General features: G+C 46.3%; 1 protein-coding gene across 2 annotated transcripts; it reads right to left on the reverse strand.

Annotated features, from left to right (window-relative positions):
- Nucleotides 1–299: 299 nt before the first annotated feature.
- Nucleotides 300–26,909, reverse strand: LOC134077760 (glycerol-3-phosphate dehydrogenase, mitochondrial-like). Of its 2 annotated transcripts, XM_062533403.1 has the most exons (18): nucleotides 26,843–26,909; nucleotides 26,642–26,736; nucleotides 23,710–23,837; nucleotides 22,548–22,710; nucleotides 20,778–20,902; nucleotides 19,858–19,955; nucleotides 17,193–17,356; nucleotides 13,402–13,569; nucleotides 11,949–12,093; nucleotides 10,779–10,972; nucleotides 7,144–7,278; nucleotides 6,700–6,875; nucleotides 5,274–5,405; nucleotides 4,819–4,977; nucleotides 3,665–3,774; nucleotides 3,373–3,451; nucleotides 2,575–2,673; nucleotides 300–841 (listed from the first exon to the last, which is right to left on the reverse strand). In XM_062533403.1, the coding sequence occupies exons 3-18, from the start codon at nucleotides 23,806–23,808 to the stop codon at nucleotides 716–718; spliced, it is 2,172 nt and encodes a 723-aa protein (XP_062389387.1). In that variant the 5' UTR covers nucleotides 23,809–23,837; nucleotides 26,642–26,736; nucleotides 26,843–26,909; the 3' UTR covers nucleotides 300–715. The 2 variants fall into 2 exon arrangements, with proteins under 2 accessions (XP_062389387.1, XP_062389385.1); XM_062533401.1 differs by having other exon boundaries at nucleotides 26,642–26,899.
- Nucleotides 26,910–27,696: the final 787 nt, after the last annotated feature.

A 27,696-nucleotide genomic window follows, 5' to 3' on the forward strand; every position in this document is an offset into this window, starting at 1 on the left:
ACAGCAGTGTCCCAGCAGTAGCCAGGCCATGTGGCCTCTGGAGAGGGGCACAGAAGAGAGTACAAGAGGTGTATGGAGGCCCGCGGTGTACATTAAAACACTGTACAAGGAATATCTTCACTTTAGCTCTGCTGTCATAAATATACAAATATGTAAAATGGCACAGTGGAACAGTAGACAAGTCAAAAAAATAAAACTAAGTATGCTCTGTATTGCATTCAGGATGTGATGAACTACAGTTCATATGATACATTCATATATTATGCTTGTTGGCAGTTCCACAGTGATGGTATAACGGAATTAAAACAAATAAAAAGACAAAAAACAAGACATTCACAAGGGAATACAGCAACACAGAAATACAGACAAATCAATAAAATAATCGTACATTCAGATATTTTGAAATAAATGCACTCTCATGCATTAATAAATAAATAAATAAACCAATATTCCCGTAAATTAATAGACAATCTTGTGACACCATCATCTGATACAGAGATGTATTAAAAACATTTCAGTGTTGTGCGTGTAGTCCATTACAGCAGCTTCTCTTTCCTCATCCGTGCAATGGGCCCTGAGACCAGGTCTGAGGCAGGGGTTAGTGACCTAGGGAGGCAGTGTGTGTGTCTGTGTGAATGTGTGTGTGTGTGCGTGTGTGTGTGTGTGCGTGCGGGCGTGCGGGCGTGCGTGCGTGCGTGTGTGTGTGTGTGGTAGCTCACACCCCTCCCCCGCTGCGGTCCACAGACACGGGTTCCCTCTGGTCGAGGCTCTCCTCGGCCGTCTTCATGAGCATGGCCAGGCGGTTGTCTGAGACCTGGCCCTTCTTCACCGCACTCATGAGCTGAGGAGCAGGCAGCAGCACACTAGTCAGTTACTGTACACACATGATCATGCACCTGCACCGACTAATCAGAACAAGGAAGTCCATAGAGGAGCAAACATTATGTCAGTTATGTGTGGGTACACGACAAGAACTTGTTTTCTGTTAATTAAGTTTTAAATGACGGCCTTTGTTTTTTATGTGTCAGTGAGTGTTCCAGCGTGTCTGCATACATATGTGTGTGTGTGTGTGTGTGTGTGTGTGTGAGAATGAGACAGAGGGCAGTTTGCGTATGATAATCTTATGTCCATGGGTGTCTGTGTGTCAGTGCCTATGTGTGTATGTGTGTGTGTATGTGTGTGTGTGTGTGTTTGCGCACATGTGTGTGTGAGTTGGTGTGAGAGAGCACATACATCTGTGGGGTGGAGAGTGTGTGTCTTTATGCTGGACCATGTCCTGTGTTTGGAGCGAGCTGGTTGTTAGTCAGCTCATGTTCTCCATGACGATGACTACACTGAACTCTTACACAACACACACACAGCACACGCACACACAAAACACACACACAAAACACACACACACACACACACACACACACACACAAACCACTCCATCCACTCCCACCCCAACTGCTTTTACATCCCCCTTTCTCAACCTACATTGACAAACTGCCTACATTATACACTTCCACCCTTCCCAAAACACCTCTGATTACCTCCCCTCATTTCAGACCAACACAAGTGACCCAAATTTACAGCGGCTACTTCCTCCCCTCCACGTCACCTCCCAGGTACAGACACACAGTGTTGATGGCTAGTGTGTGTTCACACATACTGCACGGGCTCCTCCCTCCTCCTGATTATGAAAGCCAATTCTGCTCTAATTAGAGTGGGCGCTGGTGGCCAGGGACACTGTGGGCCTGCCATTAAGGCTTCACACTTCTGACACCACTCACACGGCTCTGCAGCTCTGCCGTGGCACCTAATAGCTAATGGGCAAAGGTAGGAGAAACATGCACGAGAAGAGAGCTAAAACAAACCCTCTTTAAGATGCCTATATGGAGGACGTCAGACCACTGGTCACTGATGTTTTTGAGGTGGTCACTACGTGAAATCGCAGAGGTGGGTGGGCCTTTAATGCCGCGGTGGCAGTGGGGGGGGGGGGTGGGAGTGAGAGTTGGAATAGTGTCTAGGGTTCTCTGAAAGGACTCCCGGTCCTTAACGCACTTAGAATGGGTCTTATCTCCAAAGAGATAATTAGCATTTCCCTTTGCCTTGATCTTTGTTTGTTTAACTTGACACAGTGAAGAAAGGCCTGACACTGACCAGGATCCCCTGCATTAATGGGCCTCATGTTCAGCATTCATCATTGTCACCGAGCAGGAGAGGACTGCCAGTGTCAGAGTAAACACACACACACATGCGTGCGCACACACACACATACACACACACGCGCGCACACACACACACACACACACACACACACACACACGCATACACACACGTACACATGCACGCACGCACGCACGCACACACACACACACACACACACACTCTGTTGTTAAATTGAAGCTAGTCGAGAACAAAAGCTCCTGATAGCATCATAGATTTGGAGAGCTTGGTCCAAGAGACGTTGTGTGACAGGGATGGCCATTCTAATGTGTCTCATGATGGGCCTGTATTGAGGGAGGTGTGGACAAGCACGGCACTGACACCACACTAAACACAAACGCTACACAAACATACAGTACCAACCTGCAAAAACTCACTCAGCTCCACTTGTCCATTCCTGTTGAGGTCCACTTCATTGAGAATGTCATGAAGAGTGTTTTCTTCTATCTGTACATTAATACTCTGTAGAAAAATGAGGTGTGATTATTCATATAATCAAATAGACCATTTCCATTAAGGTGAGATCACAAATATGTATATCTGTTTATATGTTTGGTGCAACAAAGCAAATGAATAAATCTGTTTAGCCAAATAATGATTTAGGCCTACAACTCATTTTCATTAGAAAACTGCTGTCTTATATGAGTTTAATGTGTATATCACAAAAAGAATATATTAGGAAACAAAAGGTGCATTATTTTTTAAAGCTACCCAGGCTTTAAATTACTGTATGGAAAACTCAAAAGAAGTGTAACATTACTAACATCCAGTAAATAATAAACTATATTGAGGATATCATCTTAATAAGGAGGAGAAATCTTGTATCTATTTGAAATTACAGTAAGGTGTACTTCGATATATAATTAAATTCTCTCCAAATTATGAAAGCTAATTCATGCTGAGAGACGAGGAGACAGAAAGAGAAGGAGAGCGAGATCATATTAAGCGGCTGGAGCACCTCAATGCCATGGTTACAGAGCTAAAAAAAGAGCACCTGGAGCAGAGAGCCCGGCGCACATACTGGAGTGGGGAGAGAGAGAGAGAAACCTGATGCCGCTCTGGGTCTACCCACTACTCATCACACACACACACACACACAAACACACACACACACACACACAGGCACACAGCAGATGGGGAGAACAAAGGAGTCTTTTTAACCTGTAGTACTCGCTGAACATCCACCGTGGTGATGAAGCCCTTATTCTCTTTGTCAAATTTGTGGAAGCGCTTCTTGTACCTGCACATGTACAGGAGGGGAAATAAAAGGCGCATCAACACCGGCGCACAGGCAACGCAAAACAACAACCGCAGGAGAGATTGAGAAAGAAAGAGAGAGAAAAAAAAGTGACAGGAGAGAAGAGAGAGAAAAAAAAATGAGAGAGAGGGAGAGAGAGAGAACAGTAGACGGTGTGAGTGTAATTGCTGGGAAGTTGGTCTCCGCCGCACCCACCTGTCCACCTCGGCAGGGGCGAGCGTGATCTCTGTGTTAGTCAGCTGCTCCGAGCGCGTCTTGTAGCCCATCTCACAGCGCAGGAAGCGCTTGGCCGAGGCCAGCTCATCCTGTGGGAGACGAGGCAGAGATGATGTTCCGCCGCCAGCGTTAAGGGCTCGCCTTAGGAAGGGATCAAAAACAGCAGCGGAGAGAGGGGGTTCCAGCTAGAGACAGTTACGGCCTTGTGGGGAAGGCTTTCCACTTGTCCTCAGCACTGAGGCATTTAGAGCAGAGTAGCAGGAAGATTGGGGAACAGTGAGGGAGAAGTGCGGCAACTTAGAGAGAAGTAGCTCTCCAACAGGGACACTTGCACTTCCATGTCCACATCCACATCTGATCACCAACAGCACCACTGGAGCTGCACGTGGTCCCAAATATCTCATATTCACCCATTATACTGTACCTCGAAGTCTTAACTGCTACAGGAGAACTTCTGTTCTATTTCTAATCTCAACTAAGTTAAGTATTTATCATACATGACACACTTAATACATATGTATGTCTGTACAGTAGATGGACAGTTTAACAATGAGGGCTTTGCTTCATGAGGTCTAAAAATTAAACCTTCTTGAAATATTGTTTTTATTTAATCTACATCAGTTGTTCTTTGGGTTAACATAATTTAAGACATACTGGTTAAGTAAGTTGCGCATCCTATATACTGTACTTTTTATAGCACATTTATTTGTGTTGGAGTGGACCAAAATGGTTTGATGGATAGTTTTTTTCAACTATATCAATTATGATGTTCAATTTGTATCTTGGTAGGATGTTACTTAGTTTGATGCATATCTGAAGCATTTCTTCAACCAAGTAATTTCTGAACTTATGTCTGACGAAAATTGGGTCAATATTTCAAATACCTGCCATTTCCATTCAAATAAAAATTCTGTGCTTTCTTCGACATCCCAATTGGAACATAATACAGAATGTCCTTGTGTGGACCTTGTCTAGGTGCTGTTTAGTCTAATCAATAATAATAACATAATGTTATCCAATATAATGCCATATTTTGAGGGCACAGACAGGTGGATAACCTCAAGTGTTTACACTGATTGTGAAAATGTGTTTGTAAGTATGCATGTTAAGAGTGTTTTTTAACGTATTCTCACCGTCTTCCTCCGCTCGCTCCAGTCGAGCTCCTTCGCCATGATGTCCACGATGCGGGGCAGCGCCTCGTCCGCCGCCTGCACGTTGAGGAAGCCCAGGCGCGTGCGTCGCGCGATCACGTCGATAGCCGTGCAGGCGTACTCTTTGATCGCGTATTGAACCTGGGCACAAATCAATCGGTGGCAATTACCCAATCTCCCCCCTCTGCTCCGACCGACCGGGGAGGGGAGGCGCTGCCACAGGCTGCATACTGATCCCCCCCAGCCCTCGAGCCCCAACCCCAGCCCACCCCGAGCCCTCCTCGACCCCTTCCCCCGGCAGCGGCGGACACACAAGGGGTCCTCGCAGGCTAACAAAGGGCACGGGCACACAGAGCAAGGGCTCTCTCAGGAGCCGGCTGTTCTTTAGACTGGGATCGATAGGAGCGCGCCGCGTTACGCAATAAAATGTCACCCACCTCGCTCTCGATGTAGGGGAACTCAGACACCAGACGCTTGCCCACGATGGGCCACCTCCTGCCGGTGACGTGCGCCATCTTGGCCACCTCGAACGCCCGGCCCCCGTACGCCGAGGCCAGGTGCTGGGCAACCTGTTGGGGGGGGGGCGGGGGGCGTTAAAGTCTGAGCTTCATCTCATAGACACACAAACAGGCAGACATACACACACACAGACACACACGCACACAGGCAGACATATACACACAATCTGGCCAGGCCAAGCCTCCTAGGATAATACACTGCATTTAAATAGCAGCTTTTGATATTAGATCGATAAGCAGTTTTAACAGTCCAGTCACTCATAGAGAGATGCTGAAGTGGAGGCGGTGGGGGCTGTGCTGTGCTGTGGTGTGGCGGGGTGGATGACTGCGTGGTCTGACTGTGATCCATTATGTGCACGAACTAAACAAAGAAGAAGTTATTTCAATTCAAATGGTTTTGTTACTTTTTTCCACAAAAGGTCAAGCACTGTCAAAATTATCAGCATATTGACCTTTTTAAACATTCCGAAAACATCAGGATCATAGATAATGCTCTCCCCTTCCCCGCGTGCTAACGAAGGGTTAAAACTCTTTTCACACAAAGTCACAGAGGGAGCCAACTCTCTCCTGCTTGTCATTTCCAGGTCATTGTACAGTTCATTTGAAGTCTAACATTACCCACACTATCCTGGAGATTTGAAGGTGTTGTTTGTTGTGTGTGTGTGTGTGTGCGTGCGTGTGTCTATGTGTGTGTGTGTGTGTGTGTGTGTATGAGTGAGTGTGTGTGTGTAGCAAGGTGACACAGTGAAGGCAACTGTCTGCGGAGCTGATCCACCGTGCTTCCTAACTGATGTTTAATTCAGTCGGCGGGCTGTCGCAGGCGGATCATCATTTGGGTGCTCAGGGACTGATGTCTACATTTCTTCAAAGCCGTCACCTTTAGAGACCACTTATTCTGCTGGATGATACTGCGGCGCGGGAGCAGGCACAGGCCGCTGAGTTAAGCTACTGCTGGTCTGCACGCGATAATTAGCCAGAACCGTGCAGTTAAGGAAAGACCCCCCGAGACCCATGGCCTGGCAACAGAAAGGTTATTTACATACAAATATGGCTGATGAGTCTGGCATCGACAACTCATCTCATTTGACAGGATTAAAACAGCAAATGGTCAGTAATGGCCAGTCTATACTAATTATATTTGTGGACTGATTTTCATTAAGCTCCCGTGTATGGACATTTCATACACAGCTCAGCTCCCGATACAGCATAATTCTTAAAGCAGTAACATGTACGGTAATTTGAGGGACAGACAGAGCACAGTTTGGTAATATGGACTCTAGGACATACATGAAATATATCACATACATATTTATATAAATACATTTATATTTTACAATCAGCACACCTCCACCTCCAGGCCGTAGTCCTGCACCAGGCGGATGTACATGGTGGGGGTCCAGTCCTTGGCGCCCTCCAGCATCAGTCCCACCGTCCTGCAGGGTCCAGCTCTCAGGCCGTGGCTCTGCACTACAGCGTCCATGGTCTCCTCCGCCATGGAGCGATACGTCGTCCATTTCCCACCTGGGGCAGAAACAATTCAAATCATAACATCGTTTATTTAAAGTTCATATTTCATTCTTCATACTCAATATTCTGAAAAGTGTCACTTTGAGAGACTATAGCGAGTGACTATAAAAAAGAATGAGAGATAGGAAATCACGTGCTATAAAACATCTGTCTAAATGTGTATACTGTGCATTCTTCAGTATTATTTAGTCCATATTTACTGATGGTAATGTGGTTTATGGTAACATAAGCCCTATGCTAAGGCTCAAGCCAAAAGCCCAACCTGCTATGGTGACCAGTCCACTCTGGCTGACACTGACCACGTGGTTGCGGCAGATTGATTGGGTGTCCTTAGAGCTGGGGTCGGTGACCAGGGGGCGGATTCCGCTCCAGGCGGCCAAGACATCTCCCCTCCTTACTGGGATGCGTGCATGTGTGTGAGAGTGTGTGTGTGTGTGTGTGTGTGTGTGTGTGTGTGTGTGTGTGAGAGAGAGAGAGGGGTGGTTTTGGGGGATGGGGAGAGAGGGAGAGGAGGGGGGGAGAAAGACAAGAAGCAGATAAACACATCAGAGTGACGCGTCCGACAGCCAAGCAAGCAGCCAGTCACTCGGGCCTTTATGAGAGTGATGGACAGCCACAGGAATTACCACACACAGATACGCCGCGCAGCTCTCTATCTCACACTCCCATCGCTGCCATCGCTGCCGACGCCAACCATGAAAGGCTTAAATAACACACACACACACACACACACTCCACACATCACAAACTAAACGAGCCTCTGTTTCACACACACACACACACACACACACACACACACACACACACACACACACACACAGACAGACACACCCTTCCCAACCACACACACCCACACACACAGCCATTACTCCTCTAACCACCAGCTCCACCACAATATCAACTCCTTTTTATATCCCAGTGACATATAAAAAATTAAACATTAATGCACTGTTGTGTATTGATTGAAAAAAACATATACCTGCCACAGTAATGGGCTGGTTGATATTACTGAATAAAACAATGACAAACTCGTTATCAAAGGGCAGTTTTTAAACATTTATGACAGCTGAGCAGCTCTGAAATGTGAAGGCTCACTCGGGCTGTTAAACGACTTGCAGATGCACAATGGACACCGGGCTGTGTGGGAGGCAGGATTGTAACTTCAGCCATAATAACCTTTTGCACTATAATATTATGCATTAAAACCTCCTTGACAATCACACAGGCAGCTTTTCCCCCAAACACCACAAAACCTGTCTTTAGAGAGCAGGAACAAAAGTTGTCTGTAACTTTTCAACGTGTCAGGATAAAAAAAAAAAAAAAAAAACAACAACAACAAAAAACAAACAAATCAGTCACACTCCAAACAGATCAAACTCTTTATTGCGGGTTGGGCACTGACTGACTGACTTGAGTGAAATGAAAATCTTCCATCACCCACGGCCCTGGGTGAGCTCCACCAGACCAGACCAGACCACGTTAGACTGTTATGTGGGCTCAAACTGTATGACACACAGGCCAACCCCCCTGAGCACCCCGGACACTTTTTGGCCTTTCCAGCACAATCCGGCCTCACAGTGCCAGGGTGCCTACCCTGGGTGACTCATGTGTGGAGAATGAATGGAGCCGGGATGCCGATAGGCGTTGTGAAAGAGAGAGCACTCCCATACAAGTCTTCACACATACACACACACATAGACACACACACACACACACACTGGCTGGAGAGAACAATGAGAAGTCAGTCCTCAGGCCAGTCTCTTTTTTTCTGTATGTGGGGTGTGTGTGTGTGTGTGTGTGTGTGTGTGTGTGTGTTATGGAGACTACAGTGGCTGGGAAGGACTGTCCACTCCAGGCCACAGTGAGTGGTAGGTGTCAAGAGTGCGCAATGTGACAAATGGCCCCCCAGACAGACAGGCTCGTCCGCAGTGAGCACTCCCAGTCAGCACTTCCACAGGCAAGGACGGAGCGACCAGCAGAGAGAGAGAGAGATAGAGAGAGAGAGTCCACTTCCCCTCTCCCGCTTTCCTCTCGGCCAGTCGCTCACTCACTTTCACACTTCCACTTTTCCCCCTCTCCTTCCCTCCTCCGCCCCCCCCCCCCTCCCTCCATCCCTCCATCCCCCCACCCAGAGGCGTGCGGCGGTCCCCTCTGCTCCTCGTGTGACCACAGGACTTCAGCAGGGTCTCGCCCTGACATACGCCTCGTGTCACTCCGCCGTCTGCAGCCCCTCTCCGCCTCCTGGAGCCAATCTGCTGTCTGAACCCAGCTCCCCCAACCCCCCACTCCGCTCCGCTCAGCTGACACGGCCTCATCAGCTGACCCCGGATCAGCTCTCTCGCTCAACGCCGCCTCTCACCCACACACACACAATAGGGAGAGAAAAAAACTGGGACAATAGGAGGGACACTGGGACATTTTCAAAAAGGGTTTTCCCATTCGGTTGTTTTTCTCCCCCAGTGGGTGAATACGTATGCATAGCAATAATAGTGTAGGGTGGGTGGATAGGAGCCAGATAGCTCATGGGCTGCAGAGACGTGGGGTGGCAGAGAGATAGAGAGATCGAGAGAGAGAGAGAGACGGTCATTAATATATCTCTGGGCTGTGTGCGTGTGTGTGTGTGTGTGTGTGTGTGTACATATGTGTGTGTGTGCGCATTGCTCTGGAGTAGTGGTGACGCCCAGGCCTGATGCTTCACAGGGCCTAATCAATCAAATAATCCAGGAAACAGCGCGGCCACTAAAAACAATTAGAGGCCTTGTCTGAAATCAATAAAAACGAGCCGTGTTCCGTCAGGACACTCGCCGCTCGCTCATTTAATAAAGTCCCCACGGGCGCCCGGCAAAGTCGTCCGTTAGCGCGGGAGCGCGAGAGGTCTCAGCTGGACAAATATGAAAAAATGCACCGGGATGGCCTCATAAAAATGACTAATGGAAAACTATAGAGTTTAATGTGGCTTTGCCATTTTCTTACTCATTTCCTTAGCGTTTTCTTCCCACCTTCTCCCCACTCAGAGTATTGCAAGCAGAGACCCTGGACAGTGCTGGGAGGGGCGAGAGGTATGGGGAAATCTATTCATTCTCAAGTGTTTTGAAAAGGTGTGTGTGTGTGTGTCTGTGTGTGTGTGTGTGTGTGTGTGTGTGTGTGTGTGTGTGTGTGTGTGAGAGACAGAGAGAGAGAGAGAGAGAGAGAGTGAGTGTGTGTGTGAGAGAGAGAGAGTGTGTGTGAGTGTATGAGTGTGTGTGAGTGTGTGTGTGAGAGAGAGTGTGTGTGTAAGTGTGTGAGTGAGAGAGAGTGTGTGTGTAAGTGTGTGAGTGAGTGTGTGTGTAAGTGTGTGAGTGAGTGTGTGTGTGTGAGAGATTGTGTGTGTGTGTGTGTGTGTGGAGGGGGCAAACATGAATAATATCAAAGTAAAAGTGAACAGCGCCTGAATGAGAGGGGCTCATAAAGTTGCCATCAGGAAGAATCAGAGTTGTGCCAGCGCTTGACTGCGGCGCCCATTCATAATTAAAGCAGGGATTTGTATCTGTCTGCTCTCGGCGGCCTCTTGATGAAGGAATATCTCCAGCGACAGCCAGCGCCACCACCGGATTAACTCATTTATTTGTGTCAGACGCCGGCACTCGTAGCAATTTGTAAATCGCAGAAAGGGGTAAAATGTGTGAAAGCACCAAGCTGATTATTACAAATATAGATTATTGGGGTGAGTCCTTGCAGTGTAGGTGAAATAAAATGTTAAAAAAAGTTTACAGTTTTAAAAAGTTTAAAGAAAAAAATAATTGAACATTTTGCAATTGGGGTTAGATTTAAAAACTTTTTTTTTTACATTTTGGGCATTTGTGGAAACTGTCGATAGACGGATGTGTGTGTTTTTCTTTTTCACTGACAGCCTCTCACCTTCCACGTCGGAGCTGAGGTAGTTGCGCACCTCTTTGAGGATGAAGTTGATGTCGTCCTCCGAGGGCATGGGGTGGGGGGTGATGTCGGTGGGCGTGTCCGTGGTCCCGGCGATGGTCATCTTCTCCCAGGGCAGGAAGAAGATGACTCGGCCATCACTAGTAGCAGGGTCCAGAAGGCCCATGTTGTCCGGGCTGGAGAGAGATCAGGGAAATGCAGGGTTGGGGGCGGGGGGGGGGGGGGGGGGGGGTATAGGGGATGAGGAGGTGTAGGAGGAAAACAAGAAGACTGCATTAACCTTTGGTCAGTTGGAGTGGAGAGAGGGGGGGGGGGGGGGTTAGGCTGAGTAGGGGACTCCCCATAATCAGGCTCCTGTCAACGCTGTTTCCACCAGATTAATTCGGCTGCTTTCAATTCTGCAGCCGAACCTCCTTCAAACACAAACACACACACACGCGTGTTCACATACACGTTCACATACGCATGTACACACCAACACAGCAACCACATTTAAAACAGGAAGAATTGGGCGTGGGGTGGGGTGTGGGGGGGGGGAGTTGTGGGGGGGTGTGATAAGGAGAACAGCCCTTGGTCTCCGGGGAACCAAAATAACATGCATCAACAAGCTCTGTGGACACAAGAGGACAGAGCACTGCAGCCCAATCCAATCACAGGGTCCATTTGCACGCGCGTGGTGAGGGCCGTGGGGCCCGCTGATCAGCGCCTCGTCCTCAGCCTGCGGAGCGCCGCGCTGCATCACGCTCTCCAGAGGAGCCGGAGGGCCCATTACGCCTTTGACAAATTGTGCGGCGCGGGACGAAGACGAGCGCAAACATGATGCTCCTTTAGCAAAGTAATAGGCACCTACAGCGGGCCAGATTGATCAAAATGATCCGCAGCCAACGTTCACGGGCCGATACATCAAACGCAAAACAGCCAGCGCGGATTTTCCTTATTCCTGCACCCGGTTGTGGGTCCTGGAGCATGGATGGGCAGGCGGGGGAGGATCACTGCCAAGCCACAGGGATAAGACAGAGACATACGGCAGTGGGGATAGGAGTGTGTGTGTGTGGAGGGGGGGGGGGGGGGGGAGTGTGGGCAGGGTGGGAGTAAGTGCGGAGATGGGGGTCTGAGGGGTGAGTGGGTGTGGAGTTGGGTGCCGCTGCTCACCTGTAATAGCCCGGGATGACGATGTGCACCCCAGCGCTGGGCTGACAGATGTTGGGGATCTTCTGATCATCCATTTTGCGCAGCGAGTCCGTGAAAGGTCCCGTGGCATTGATAACACATTTGGCTCGGACATCAAATTCCTGCCCTATGAAAGAAAACAGCATCAATCACGGGGGGGCGCCCCGTTCCTTCCCGCGGCCGCCTGACAAGTGGATTATTAATTTATCAGCTAACAGCCCCGGCGTAATAGAGTGGCTCGCTGGTGTCGGTGGGAGACTGGTGAGGGGCGGTAATTAATAGGAAACAGACATACCTAATTTCCCTCTCGCCTGCTGGTGTCAGAGTGCAGGGCAGACAGGCGGAGTGGGAAGGAACCCCTTTAGAGATCGCGCGAGCCACTCGCTGCCTTCACACGCTACCCGCTTGGCCTCAAACCCCCCCTCCCCTCCCTCCTCCACTCCCTCCTCTTCCTAACGTAGCTTAGCATAGCCGCCACAATACGAGTAAATGATCTGTGTTGACAAGTGCACACACTGTGACTCTCACGGAGAGGATGCAGTGAGACTAGTGAAGGGGGGGGGGTTGGGGGGTGGGGTGGGGAATCTGTGGGAAATTGAAATTGTGTTGGTCTGATTTTCTAGCTGAGAGGACTCTTACAGTGTACTGAGTGATGGAGAGGGAGAATCTGAAGGTTCCCAGTTGTGAGAGTATGGGTATTATCAATAACTCTGTTTCTCTCATGTGCATACACACACACACACACACACACACACACACACACACACAGACACACACACATACACACACACACACACACACACACACACACACACACACACACAAACAAACATACAAACACAAACGCACACACATACACAAACATTTACACGCACCCACTGTTGAAGAGTATCACGTTAAAAGACATCAGGGGGCAGTCATGCTCTGAGATCACAAAATCATGGTTATTCATGACACGCTTGAGAACCCCATCTCTTCTCCATTTTTTCTCTCTCTCCCTCCCTCCTTCCCTTACCCCCCCCTTCTCTCTTTCTCTCTCTCTATCACTCTCTCTCTGAAGAAGAAGAGGAAGAGGAAGAAACCGGTTCCTGTGCATGACATTTAAAAGGTAACTAAGGCCATTTGGAGTAACGCTAATTCCGCATTACATCCCCCTACCAGATCTGAAGGATCCCAACACCGCCATAAAACGCTTATAAAATATTAAAGCTGCGCTGTGGAAGTACCACCGCCTTGTGCAGGCTTGCGTCGTGATTAGCACTTCAAGACGCACACACACACACACCCCACCCCACACACACACACACATTGAGTCTGGCCCTGAGAAAAAAAGACCCCCCCCTCCCTCCCTCCCTCCCTCCCTCCCTCCATCTCACACACACACACACACACACACACGCCGCCCGGTCTCCCCTTTCTTTTGTTCCGGCGTTACCTGTGATCACGTCCCTGCAGCGCGCTCCGCAGACCCGCGTGGCGCCGGCGCTCCCTGGCGCTGCCCTCTTCAGGAGGTGCAGCACTTCAGTGTAATTGGCTGTGGCAGCCCCATACCTGGCAGCGGTGAGTGCGATGGCGAGGTTCATTCGAGCATCGTTGTGTTGTCCTGCAGCGAGGGGACAGGAGCAGGGGAGAGGATGTGAGTCAGCCCGCAGCCAGTGACTGGTGCTATGGAAGTGTGTCGGAACCGATATGTCACATCTGTCCCTGTCATTTTGCATCAGCGGCTTGGCTGCTCTGGCCGGCATGCCGAGCACACTTAAAGCCACAGTGGCCCTTTGGCCTGTGTGCCAAATCCAGACCCCAACCCCAACCCTTACCTCCCCCCCCCCCAAACCCCCACCGTCACCCCCACCCCGACCTCTCCACCCCCACCCCACCCACACAACACCACCTCCCCTCCCCCCTCTGGTAGGGCCCACCGTGGGGCAAAGGGCTGGGCCAGGGAGGGCTGGGCCCCGTCGTCTCCCCTCTAAACACACACGCACACGTGCACACTCGCGTGCACACACACATACACACACACACACACACACACACACACACACACACAGCATGGATGATGAAGACCTGCTCCCACCACCCCACACCCACTGACTGCACACTGTGCTCTGCTGTGATTTCCCCACACCAGAGGTAAGATACTGTTGTGATGAAACAGACAATTAAAACAAGCAGAAATGCAGCCCTGTTTGTCTATGAGAGAGAGAGCCTCTGCAGAGAAGCATTCAGATGATAATCCACAAGCTAGAGAGGCGGCAGAAGGGGGGAAAGGAGAACACAGAAATCATTGGGAATAATTATTTGAGCCGTCCGTGCAGGACTCTTTCCTCAATCCATCCACATCACGGGAAACACTTGTGACAAGGAATGTTCTTCCTCACAGCTGAGATACTGGGCCAGAATCCCTTTAATGAACAGTGGGGATCTTGTATCAAGATTTATGGATTAATCCCTTTCTGCCACTGAAATACCAGAGATCTATATTCAGAGTCACAAGGTCAGAAGTTTTGTAATTTAAATGAAAGGGTTTAAAAGGTGACAAATGAACAAAGCCGGATTTCATTACAAAGTGATACTTATATACATCTTTTAAGATTTATAGCTGGATAATCTGTGGTTAAAGAAAGGAGAGGAATCCCGGATGATTAATCACTTTTAATGTTGGTGTCTTGGGCAACTCTGTTTCTATTTGTTATTGCCAGGGAAGTTGGAGCCCTTTGGTGCTGGCCGAGGATGTTGCTACCTCGCAGGAATGAAGGAGGCTCGCTGGACGCCTGATTTATTCTTTCCTATTTAAACGACTGGAGGCTAAGTAACTGGTAGGCTCTGGTTAATGCTACCACATGCTCCAAGCCATTCTCTCAAGAAGAAAACTCAAAGACAGCACAAAAACAGCCACACACAAAAAAAACACACAAATATAAAGGCCATGCTTTAAAATGAATTACACACAGGACCATGTAGGCTGCCATAAGGAATTAGAGAATGAAGAGTGTTTTTTTGTTGGCAGAAAACTACGATATTTCTTTGAATCTTTTAGCTTATGCACTTGAGAACTACCTTTGCTCTATAGCAGACCTCTAAGCAAACCTAGCTGAGATCATTCACAGCAGCACAGAAATAGTCAATACATTTAGCCAGCCACAAATACGCTACACATACCATAATGGTGGTGGATAGAATTAACCAGAGCATTTAATACATTTGTGTATAGATCATACATCCTTACACAACAAGGGGAAGAAGTGCCACAACAGCCATCGTGGTACAATTACCACACAGCCTCGCACGCGCTCAGTGCGCAAAGCGAAATTAATGTCAAAACTCCCTGGAGGAGAGGCCAGTGTTGGGCGATGCCCCCACCCCAACCTCAGCTATAATCTGCGCCTCCTGGAGGTACGAAACCCAGTGGAGTGCGAGGAGGTCCGCGGCAGGACAAAATGCTGCAAAATGACAGGGACAATCATGACAATGAATTTCATGTCTCGCAGTCATGAGGCAGAGATGCTTGGCTGAGCTGACTCGTCCAATTAAATTGTTGCAGGTACAGCGGGAGACGCAGTCATTATCCCAGACGCTTCAGCCAACGGCTCCTCTGGCAAACAGGGGAAGTGGAGGGAATATTATACACAAAGAGCCGAGAGGTCCGGGCAAAAGTGCTAAAACAAGAGATTTCCTTCAAAAATTGCGATTATGATATGGTCATATAATATGCATATGCCACTATGTCTGTATCTCTCATCACAGTGAATAATAATAACAAAAATCTTTCACTTTCGCTTGGACAGAATTTTCTCGCAAAAGGCTCCACGTCCCTAAGAGTGAAAGTGTCTCTGGACAGTGAAATCATAGGAGTGTGATGGCTTGCCAAATGTGGAGATGAACTCGGGCAGTGGGAGCCCCAGCTCCAGTAACAGAGGGTCAGCTTCTGAAATGTCACTGCAATGATTGTCCCCAACTGAATAACTGCAGGGAGAAAATGGCTGCTTAAGAGACAAAATTGTATAATAATAATAATAATAATAATCAGCGTAGTATATGCGTAATAATTCGGCCAAGTTAACAGATTTTTATCATTATTATTATTATTTTAAAAGCAGCATATACCAAACGCATATATATATATGCCCTAGAATAAATATTATATTAAATATTACATAAACACTAGCCACAACATGAAAAGGAAAGGTGATATCATTAAAGGTGAAACCATATAAATAGTCCATGTGTCTAATGCCCCCTCCTTTCCCACTTACTTCTGCTAAATGAGTAAGGTTGACACATCACTGCTCACATAGCTGCTCTGTTCCCCCAGAATATGTTGCCTTTTTGCAGTGCATGGGAATCCACATATCCTCAAATGCTAAATGAAGTCTGACAGATGGCCTTGAGAAACAAAGTTGGGAGTTTGCGGCTACAAGGAAGACCTTGAGTAAACAAGACATGCTATGTACACCCGGGCTAACAATGAACATATGCTTTGTTTTTCTGATGCCAACACAGAGCACATACTGCCCGGAGACAGAGAGAGAGAGGCCGGGACGGGCTGGAGCACATCGCCCCGTGGCTGTTTTTTGTATGAAAAAAACCTTATTTCTAATTTGTTTACAGCTGGCTGGCCTGAGAGCACGCGGCTTGTGTAAAAACAGGGAATTACGAAGACGACTTGGGATGAGGTTTTTTTTTTTTGCTTCGGAAAGTATGAGGGATATCACACATATTATTATTTTTTTAACTTCTCCAGTCCTTTCTTCGTGTTAAATTATTACCTGCTGGCAAGAAATTCTGTCTTATCAACAAAATTACAATATGTGTTTTGTGGCCATATGCCGCTATGTATTTTGCCAGCCCCTGCAACGTTTAAGCCCAATATTTGAACAACCATTAACTATTCAAATGAGTGTTTGCTAATGAACTCCCTCTCAAGCACAAAATGTGTCATAGTGAAGTGATAATCTGATGTACAAGATTAATTGCTCCAGAAGACAATTACATTCAGTCAGGTGCAACAGTATGGGAGCAGGGAGAGCTGAATGAATTTCAGGAAAAAAAAAAGACTGGGCAGAGTTAAACTCAAAGCAAAAACACACACGTGAAACAGGCTGCCCTACATTTTTTAACAGAGGTTTTAAATTAGCATATGTGTGGTCAGGGCTGATGAGCCTAATTGAGTTTGTCAATCCTGACAGCGGAGAGTGTCAGCGAACGTGTGACCGGTGGACTAACCGTCGTAGTAGACGATGGCCCCCACCAGCTTGTCCTTCTTCAGCATGGGGAAGAGCTCCAGAGCTCTGGCCTTGCTCAGGACGTAGCTGGTCTTCAGGCACTGAGCCCCCGCCACCAGGTCGTACATCTTGATCCCCAGCCAGTAGTACGGGAACTGCCACCACCTAGCACAGGGGACAGCAGGAGGTTAGAGGAGTCGCTGCTCAGTTAGCTACTGGCTATCAATTGTTATAGGACACTTAAAAGGTGCAGGGGCCTCTAAATGAGGAACACATTTAAAAGCTTTGAGACGTGCAAGAACAACATATATCTGAATAATGATGATAAATAATTGTTCTTGTGTCATCTGTGCTTGTTCTTGTGTCATTTTGATACTTTGTTTGAGGCATACTTTGAGCACTTGTTGTCAATTTAGAATGCAGCAGACATGCAACATAGAGAAATGTGTGTATAACGTACACAGTAATTCCAGGGAACACTGTTTATTTTTTAAGCTTTCAGAGTTACAGTACATGTTGACGTTTACATGTTAACAAGAATACATCAAATATTGATGTTACAAGTGGACAAGAACAAACTACTTACTGCACCTTTAAAGATCAAGAGAGGAATCAAAGACTTCAGGGGTCTGGTGAAAAATCTGAGTTTTAAATCAGACCTAACCTATCAGGACTTCCAGCACATCCTGAAGACTTCATCAGAGAGCAATACATGTTTCATAAAACCGTAGGCGTCCACATTGTATATTCTCGCAATACCTCATTAAAAAGGTGATGTCGCTCGAAAAACCTGCTATACCCAATTTCCAATGAGATTCCAAAGCCATGGGGTTTCAGGTCAGTAACATGGATGGTGAGGCTCTGTTACTGTCACCAGTGGCAGAGGCATGGTGGCGTGAACAACGCAAACTGTCATCTCATCCCAGCGTAAAAAAAAGGGTGCCATCGCAGGCACTCCACACAAAGGCCCCTGTGTTTTTTTTTTTTCCATGTACAGCCACATAAAGTGGAGGCCGTGGTGGATGTCATGGAATTTCATTAGAGCTCTGAACAGGAAAAGACAAAAGGGAAATGCTGATGAACCCAACAAAGGCCGATAAAAAGGCAATTAACAGGGATGGAAACAGCACACAATGTGTACATTAGAATAGAAAACTGATACCGCCTTTGGGTCAAACATGCAAAACGTTGTTTTTCTTGCGCACACTGACGTAACTTTCAGCTGTTTACCAGAGGCCAGTGTTTAAAGCCGCTCTGTCCATGTAAATACTGACCTCTGAGTAGTGGGCTAATCTATTAGGCTAATTTTCACATTTGCAAAATATCTGTGCAGAGATGCAGGCATTCTCACGCTCAAAGTAGTGTAGTATATTTTCTTCAGATGTTGTGCTGCATCTCATATCTGATAAATCTAACTACCATCGCCTTAAAAACTGTTATGAACCCACTGTGTCTGAAACATCTGCTGAAACATTTTATGCTTCACTGATACATTCCATTTCAGACACAGAACAAAGCATACATACTAATGTGCATGGCCAGTCTCTCCCTCTCTCTCTCCCTTTCTCTCTCTCTCTTTCTCTCTCTCTCCCTCACTCTCTCTCCCTCTCCTTCCAACTGCTCAAGTAGTGCTATGTCCTCTCTGATGACAGCAGTAACCCTTTCCAAGGCTCTGTGCGGATGGCGAGGGGTACGGGGGGCAGACTGATGCCTGTGTGGGGGGGTGGCGGGTGATGAGTCGGGGGGTACGGGGGCTCAGCGCGGCACTCGGAGCCTCTCCTCCCAGCCTCGGTAATGAGCCACACCTGTACACTGCTTTAAATACCAGAGAGGATCGTAAATGTCATGTGCAATTAAAGCTCATGATACAAAGCGGCACAAATCAAATCAAGCCCCTCAGTTCACGCCGGCCCGAGACGAGGAGATGATGGACCGCACGCTCGCACGTCGCCCCCCGCTCTACCGAGAGCAATCGGCGGGAAGTTTATTGCCTCTGGGGCAGGGCCAGGGGTTTCAGGGGGTTTTAGTGACCACAGTGGGTCTGCACTGGACCAGACTGCCCCCTGGTCTGAAGTCAAATAACAGAGCATCTTCAAGGAGGGGGGGCTGCGGGGTGGGGGGGGGCACCTTGTTCAGTTTTACGGCACCAACAGATGTGCTGCAGATGAGCGCAGTATCTGCTCATGGCGGAAGCCATTCAGGTGTTCTCCCGGTTCTTTTGCCGTTAATTAATCAAATTACGGTTTCATCTGTGCCTGTGATTGGGTGACCTTTTGCGGAGCCACTTCAATCACAAGAGCTCAGGTGTCACGTGGGTCGACTGACACAGATTGGGATGGAACTTCACCATCACCATCACCATCAGCATCAGCATCACACGCGCTTGTTCAGGTAATTGGAGAGGGGCATCCCTCCGACTCCAAATCCACAAGTTCATCATAATTAAAACCAAACGCAAAGGAGCCATTTCATTAACCACTAGCATCTACAATTAGCATGTCTAGTGCTCACAATCCCATCAGGTGGACCAGCAAATGGACCGGCCATATCAGACCACAAGATTAGTCACACTGGTATAATGTCCGGCAGGAAGGTTAAGCGGTATGCAGATATTGTCCTTCTTACTGAGCCGGACGCAGGTCTAATGAGAGACGGAGAACACTTACTTGTAGACGGGGAGCATTATGGGTAATGGGGCAGAGAGATGAGGAGCGACCTCCAGCAGGTTGGAGCGTTCATGGAGAGCCTCCTTCACCATCAGATACTGCAACAGAAGCCAGAACGTCACTACACCACTGTTGCAAAACACTACTCTAGAGACGTGTCATACACAAGTAGTGTTGCTCATGACTGTGCCACTTAGCTTTGCCCCAACTTGAAAGGACTTAAGCAAGCTCACTGAAATATGAATAAAGCTAGACTGGATATGCAGTAGAAGTGTCTATCTATCCAGGATATTTCTGTGGGTGCTCTTTTGAGTCTTTGCCAGTCAGGTAGAATGCCCCATCCCCTCTCTCTGTGTAACTGCTGAGTGTGCACTTGCATCGCCTGCAATCACACTAATTGGGCCCTTCCATGGTTCACCTGGATGACCCTGCTATGTTCAAACAGATAGGAAAATAGGCCCAGGAAAGAACAACACGGGCCTAAAATAATGAGATTCCTCAGGTCTCCGGGAATGTAACAGAAAACGATGACATTTGGATTTGAACCCAGGTGACTCCTTAACAATACGCAGACAAAAGGGAGACCCAAATGCTTTACTCCACCCATTACTTTGATGTAATTTTCCATATTAATTTCCATCTTGATAATGACAGCCGCACTCTATTTTTTTCCCCCTCAGTTCAATCCCAGTGCGGTGTGGTGAATTCTTTGAAATAACTTTACTGAAAGAGAAGGAGACAGGCAGCGGGAGAAGGGGGGAAAAAAAGAGAAAGATATCACCTCCACTCAGTCTATGTGTGCATGTCAAGAGCTCGCCCGAATGAATGATGAACAGAGTGGGGAAATAGAACAATATGACCAGACGGACCAGGAATTCCACAGATAAGTGTCAGCCGTGGAGAAAAAATGAAGCATTTACCTGTTCATAATCTAATTTCATGATGGCTTTCTGTAGATATCGGACTCCGCCGTGAATGAGCTTGGTGCTTCTGCTGCTGGTCCCCGATGAGAAATCGTCTCTCTCTACCAGGGCAGTCTTGAGATCTGACAGTGGGGAAGCCAAGGCAAACAGATCAACAGCAGCCTGATATTTGGCTACTTATTTTCCCCAAATGTTTAGAATGCATTGCATATCATTTTCATATGCATCGTCCCTCTGCTGTAATGTGCTCGGAGGAGAAGATATTGAGAGGGCATTCATATCTCCTTTGGGTGCCAGGCTCCATTCATATTCATGGGAGAGGCTATGGAAGGTGTGAAACCTAAAATGTTTACCAAAAAAAGCAGTTTATTTTGAATCATATTTCAAATTCATATTCTGCAGTCAAGGATGCCAGAAACTATTCCTGAAAGGGAATTGCTGAGGAGATCTATCCATAGGCTATAGTCAGATTCTGATGATGAAAAAAATCTTTAAATTGATAGTTTGAGAGGATCAGATTTTGTTGATGTGTGTTTTCCAACATGGAATGGAGTTGTTTGTGGAGTGGATAAATCCGGAGAACTCTTAACATTGAGGACTAGTCCTCCCTCTCAGTTTCAGTCTTTCACCATTTCAAGCTTCTGTCCCTGATGGCTGGAAGCTGCAAATCCCAAATTTGAAAAGAAGAAAGGGGAAATAAATGTGGATTAGGGAAGAAGGATGAGGGGTTTCCAGTTCCCCCCAACCCCCCTCCCCATTTGTTCTCCAACATTAGACAGTAAAAATGGATAAATGAAAAAAAAAACAAGGGAAAAAAAACAGATTAAAAGAACCTCAAACCATGAGCATAGATAATTGATTTAGGAAGTAATGGGAACCACACGAGCAACCACAGGCGTACCCAGAGAGTCATGTTTCAAACGGCATGATTGGGCTTCTGCCCTCTCACTGTCTCTCTTGGTTTTTTTTTTCTGGAGGAGGAGGAGGAGGAGGGCGAACATCCTCCAAGTCCAACACTTCCGCCACTCTTCCCTCCCTCCCTCCCTCCCCGAGATCCCCAGCTGAAGCGACTTAAACGCCTGAGCTCCGGAGAGGAGGCTTGGAAGCAGCTCCATCACAATGGAGTATCAGGTTACGCAACATCAGCACGCCGAATATCCATCGCAAAAGCTTGCGAGGGGGGACCAGCACAAAAGTGTGCCGCGCAAAAATCCCCCCCAAATAAAAAGACGCCTCTGAACCGCAGCTTGCCTGCCACAACAGCAAAACAAATTGGATTCATTCGATTTATTTTTGTTGACGTCCGCCAGTTGAATCTGTGCGCGTGCGTGCGCGCGGCGTCTACAGCACACTGTGAACACACAGCTCTGTGGTGGTATCTACAGTCCAGAATCCTATGCTTAGGTCTCGTTTAAATCCGCCGGGCGTGAGTTAATCATAAAAACACTCTCTGTTGTTTCCTTTATTTCTCATCCAAATACAAATGGAGGCAACTTATTGTAAACCTCTTTGCATTGCATTTGGCTCCCTGCTGTGAGTACATGGTGGAAATGGACCCCAGGACCGGTGACTAGGGCCTCTCTTAGGCCACGCGACACTGGTTCATCCATTCATTAATCATTTAGCCTTCCTAAGTCCTACTTATGCTAACACCTCAGCTAATGCCTCGTGAGAAATGACAAACACACAGTGGGGGTGTCAGGGCAAGATGGTGGGTTCGGGGTTAGGGGTGTGGATGGGTGTGTGGGTGGGGGGCTTTGAACTTACTGCGTGTGACGGCGTCTAAGGCACAACCTGAGCCCGTGGCCCCTCCCCCAACCACGAGCACGTCGAACTCGTCCGTGTGGCGCAGGGCCGAGAGCTGGTCCGCTCTGGAGGGGAGCGCATCCTGCAAGGCCATTTGCACCTGTTCCGCCGCCTGCACTCGGGCCTAGCCCATCCGAGCAAACAGACCAGTCATCCATTTCATTGTCATATGACTCGGGGGGACAGTGCACATTAATAAATGCATTTCATTATTATGCACATGTCTTCATATTCTTTATGATGGATTTTTAAGAAAACACCAATCATGCATTTTCTGTGGGGGAAAAAAGCGTCTGACAGCACAAAGAAATAAGAAACAATCAATCACATGCTAATTTATTTACTTCCCCCCCACCACTCCAAACTAGTGTCCGGCTAGATTAATCACGAATATGCATGCCACACAAGCATTCAAAAACAATACTGCAGTCATGCAAGAGATAGGGAGGCACTCAGCTGTTAGAAGATATGTAGACAGTTGAACAAATACTGTAGGACAGCACGTATGACCAGTGAAATTAGTGTTATTTTTGGAGGAATAACATAATTTCTTACCCATTGAGGCTTTTGGATGGAACATGAGGGACAAATGAGACCCAGACAATGCAGTAAGTGTTTTTCAACGATGGATAGATCCAGTTTAAAATAAAGTTTCAATTACATTACATCCATTGTGAGAACAGAAGTGTTTTAAAAGACATCCAAATGAAAATGTGTGTATTGTCTCTGTATATCAAAATGCGATGTGTAAAATCCCCCTAATGTGAATTATATGCATGTGTACTAATGTGACAGCAGGTACTTTAGAGAACAAATGAGTCATGCCAGGTGATGTAGCTGCTATGCTAAACAACCTGACAAACACAAGCCTGCACCTGGAGTCTGCTGTTACTTATATTCACATCACCAGTGCACTGACACATGTGCTGCTTTAGGCCAGAGAGTTTAGTTAAGAACAACCTATTAAAACATCAGAGTAAAAAGAGTCACCCGTGTGTTACTTTCCATCTCCTGTGCTACTGTACTTTCATCACTGGCTGTGGTTTCAGACATATTAACATTATGTCCCCCAGCTTTAGAACTCTAAGTACGATGTTTGGCCATTATTCTTTTGGAGGCTTACCTGTTTTTGTTTTTGCTCCCTCAGTTCTGAAAAGGCATACAATGCGACAGTCGTTCCCCCACCAAGGGCTGCTACCTTAGCTGCCTTCCGCACTGCCATAGTGTAGGCCTACGGCCCAGCTTTCCTGACTGGAAAAGAAAGGCATCATTGTTTTTAGTTGCATACTTGAAGTAGGCTTTTATGTGCCAAATTCAACTTGCTGTGCAAACTCCTTTCTCCTGAAGTCACAAAACCATTTATAATGGCACTTCATTTTCAGTTCTTTCCTTATACTATAAGTTACACAAGGATGTTTTAACCCATGGTTACCCCCACAGAGGAGGCTATTCTTTAAGTGCAGTTTCTTTGTCAGTCTGTAAACAGGATTACACAAAACTGTCGTCCAAATGTTCATATGACATTGTGTGATATAATGCATAGCATTTGGCGGAAGTCTACATTCTTCTACCTTACATAAGTCATCATTAGTTACCTTACCAGATATCGCGTTATCTATCTTTTTTTTTTATCTTCGTATAAAAGACACATTAACAAAAAGACCTCTGAGTACAACCCATTTAGTAATACTGGGCAAAGTAATTATGCTACTTTTCAGTCATTTAGAAGAGCTGACTGAGCATAGAGGTAAAATGTCTTCTTGGTTTGAATGAATGGGGCTCCATTGCAAAAGCAGCACATGTTTAAAAGAAGCGTGTCAAGCTTCTTAAATGATTACACAAAACACTTAACTACATTACTCCACTTACGGCCTCAACACCACTTCTGCTCCCTCTAGTAAATATGTTTACCCTCATAGAGATTGACAAGGCCGCGCCAGGTTCGCCTCCGTTCCACTGGAGCACAATTTAACAATTGATTGTGGCATCGAGGCCACCTGCAGCTTCCGAATACATTTTCATGAGAAAAAAGCACAAGTAGGATATATTGCCCCATGACATGAATATGCAAGGACCTGCAGACGCTGGCGCAGTCATTACTAATGTTGCTGCCAATTACAGAGCATGTCATGACACTATGATCCATGAATATTCATCGCTGACTGATATACAGACGCTATTGAGCAAAGGCCTCTGTCCCCATATTACTGTCTCATTGTGGCTGGTGAACAGGTATCTCCATCATGCCAGCAAGGCACCATCCAGCTGCCAGATAAGCTGTTCCACCAGGCCTAACTAGTTAAATGTGTGTTATATAAAGGTGTATTAAAGTGATGGAGCACTCCCTGGCTCAGAAGAGCATGCATTAAAGCATATTAAGTAGACATTTAGTCTTCTAAAGAGGGAGCCTTAAATTGGAAATAAGACATAGCACACTGCCTAAAGGAATGGGATGTTTCAGGTGTCTCAAAAATGACAGTGCACGCCTGTGTTCTACTGAAACAGTAAGCCCGAAAAATGTCCCTATGCATGTCTTTGTGTGAAGCCTGCTAGATGTTTAGCACTGTGTCAAAGTACCCCAAGCTCAATGCAATCTAAAGGCTAATGAGTTTGTCATTCAATTGGCTTCAAATTTTGAAATCCTAAAATTCCTTTGGCAGTGATTGGAGTTGGACTATTGTGTCCCACGTACAGTGAAATCTGATACAATTACAGCCAACTGGCAACCAGCTATATTTAACCTTCAAATGTTATCAGTCATTAAAGGGGCACAGAAGTTTGCAAAACATTAAGGTTAATGGCTGTTACCTAGAGATAAGTGTATGAATGATGCTTGCCTGTGGCTAGTAGGTTAAGTTTGAGATCAAACGATAGCTGTTGTTACCGTTTTTCTATTGATTTATATGTATTTTCCAGTTACTAAGCAAGCTAAATCTCAGTGCCATTCTTCTCCCAAAGGTTATGCAATTGAACAGTGAGTACACAATATCAAGTGGAGTTTCTGAAGTGTATTAATGATCCACTGCATTTCAAATATGAGATTAGTTATTCTCACACTACCCACTACTTGACTATTGCAAATGCTCTCTAATGCCCTATATGGATACAGATACAATGACTGAAACATGTTTTATTGTTACAGAGGTAACATTCATAATGGCAATGAAAACATAGGCTATGCAATATGAATCTTAATGTATTTGTAAAAACAACAGACCTGATCTAAAAATAGATGTGTCACTTTTCAGCAAATTGACTGAATGTAGTCTGCAACAGAACCCATGGCCTGGTGTCTCTTGTGTTCTGCATAGCAGCTGCTAGTCTTAAAGGAGTCAAGACAGACGCACACATGAACTGAGTGTAGTCATGGGTCTGATACGTCTTGCATACAAAGTCTAGATTTCAGCCATAAATGCTTTAAAGCTCACAATACATGCTTTGAGTACTTCTGTAGTTGACTTGAATAGAGTAACTTGATCAGTTGATTTGTGTTTGTGAGCCAGACTAACTGACACACATCTTAAGGTACAGTAGGCCTATGTATACATATACTGTAGCCTATACAGTGAGCCACTGGCTTTCCTGTCCCATCAGAATTGAGAGATGGCATCTCATGCTTTAAGGATGCTCTTTAAATCTACTACCTAGTGCCATTTACAGTACAGAAATAGGCCTACCTTATAGTAGTTTGTATAAACAAAGCTTTCAAAGCCAAATTTACAATGCAATTTATGACTCATGTTTACTTTAATCACAATCTCATATGTGTGCTTTGAATTTCATAAACAGCCTACACCACAACACTAGCCCACCACACCACAACACCAATTCTGTCAGGAATGCACCAAACAGTGCAAAAGTGACCCACAGATTTGATGCAACCACAAGATAGCTGGCCCTCTCTATGAGGGTAGAGAACTATATTGATCATCTTGTACCTGACTCAAAAGCTGCAAGGAACAACTGCATCTTTTGACATGACAGCTTTGCATCATGGATGCTGTAGTTACTCTTTCACTTAGACAAGAATCGTGGGATTTAGATTTGGCACTTACGGCTTCTTCGATGCTTCGAGGTAATCTTGTGTACCCAACAAAGTAGTCAATGACAGCCTTTGCAGTGATTGTGGCACGCAAGGATTTATCTGCAACTGTTTTTGGCAACAAAACAAGGAAGTGAGGACAGTTTGATGAACGGTTCGCTCATCGAATCGAATTGGAGGATGGGCCTCCTTATCCAATCGCGCAGACTCTTACCGGATTACATCGTACTTGCCGGTGACGCAGTGGTTTAAGATCTTTAAAGTCAGAGAGATGAATCTGAAGGAGCTCAACTGCAGAATTCAGAGAAACGTCTCTGATTAAAGTAACATCCCAATATAAGAACCGTGATGTCATAAATGAAATATTCCTCCTGTGTTGATGGATCACAATATTGATTACATGAGTGAACAGATATTCTGTCATCATGTAATTTCTCTTCAGGACTAGGCTACGGGTAGAAGCTATTGATAAATGACGATATCACAACATCTATAACTTGTGTTATGAGTACAACGTTGTTGGTTAAACTTTCAGGGAAGGTTTTCCTCCTATTTCTGGCTCAGACTTCAGAGCGTGCGTGCATCTTGTCAGCAGGATGATCTTCAGCAAAGATCTTCAGTATTTAGTATTTAGTCAGTCAGTTGGAACAGGTGGAACATAAACGTGGCCTGAAATTTTGACTTGCTGTAGCCTAACAGAAAAGACCTAAGACTCCCTGAACAAGAAACACTGACATGTGTATGTTGTTGCATTAGCCTACTAAATGGAACATATTTTACTCTTTAACGTTTGTACTAGCAAAATTATTCTGACAGTGCTAATTTAACTGTAAACTCTTCATTTTTTACTTTACATGCATCAAAACAACTTATGTCTGCTAAAAACCACCAGACCTTTAATCACCTAACCTATTTCATATTGTTCAGGTAGGCTACTGTTCGCATGTGGAAGAAAAAACAAAAGCTCTTGCAATGCCTCTCACTAGGGAGCTCTTCAGCTACTAATGAAAAGGCTAGGCTACATCATATTGGTCCCTTAGTTTGGATAGCCTACATTTATGCTAGATT

The sequence above is a fragment of the Sardina pilchardus genome, chromosome 4 (genome assembly GCF_963854185.1).
Source record: "Sardina pilchardus chromosome 4, fSarPil1.1, whole genome shotgun sequence".
Lineage (NCBI taxonomy): Eukaryota > Metazoa > Chordata > Actinopteri > Clupeiformes > Clupeidae > Sardina > Sardina pilchardus.

What these genes read in the sequence shown, in the direction of transcription:
- LOC134077760 (XM_062533403.1), bottom strand. Translation starts at nt 23,808, where the DNA reads ATGGCAGTGCGGAAGGCAGCTAAGGTAGCAGCCCTTGGTGGGGGAACG. An exon ending in CTTAGACGCCGTCACACGCA is followed by an intron (nt 20,903 to 22,547) that starts GTAAGTTCAAAG and finishes CCCCACTGTCAG; the next exon opens with ATCTCAAGACTGCCCTGGTA. An exon ending in ACTACGGCCTGGAGGTGGAG is followed by an intron (nt 5,406 to 6,699) that starts GTGTGCTGATTG and finishes CCCCCCCAACAG; the next exon opens with GTTGCCCAGCACCTGGCCTC.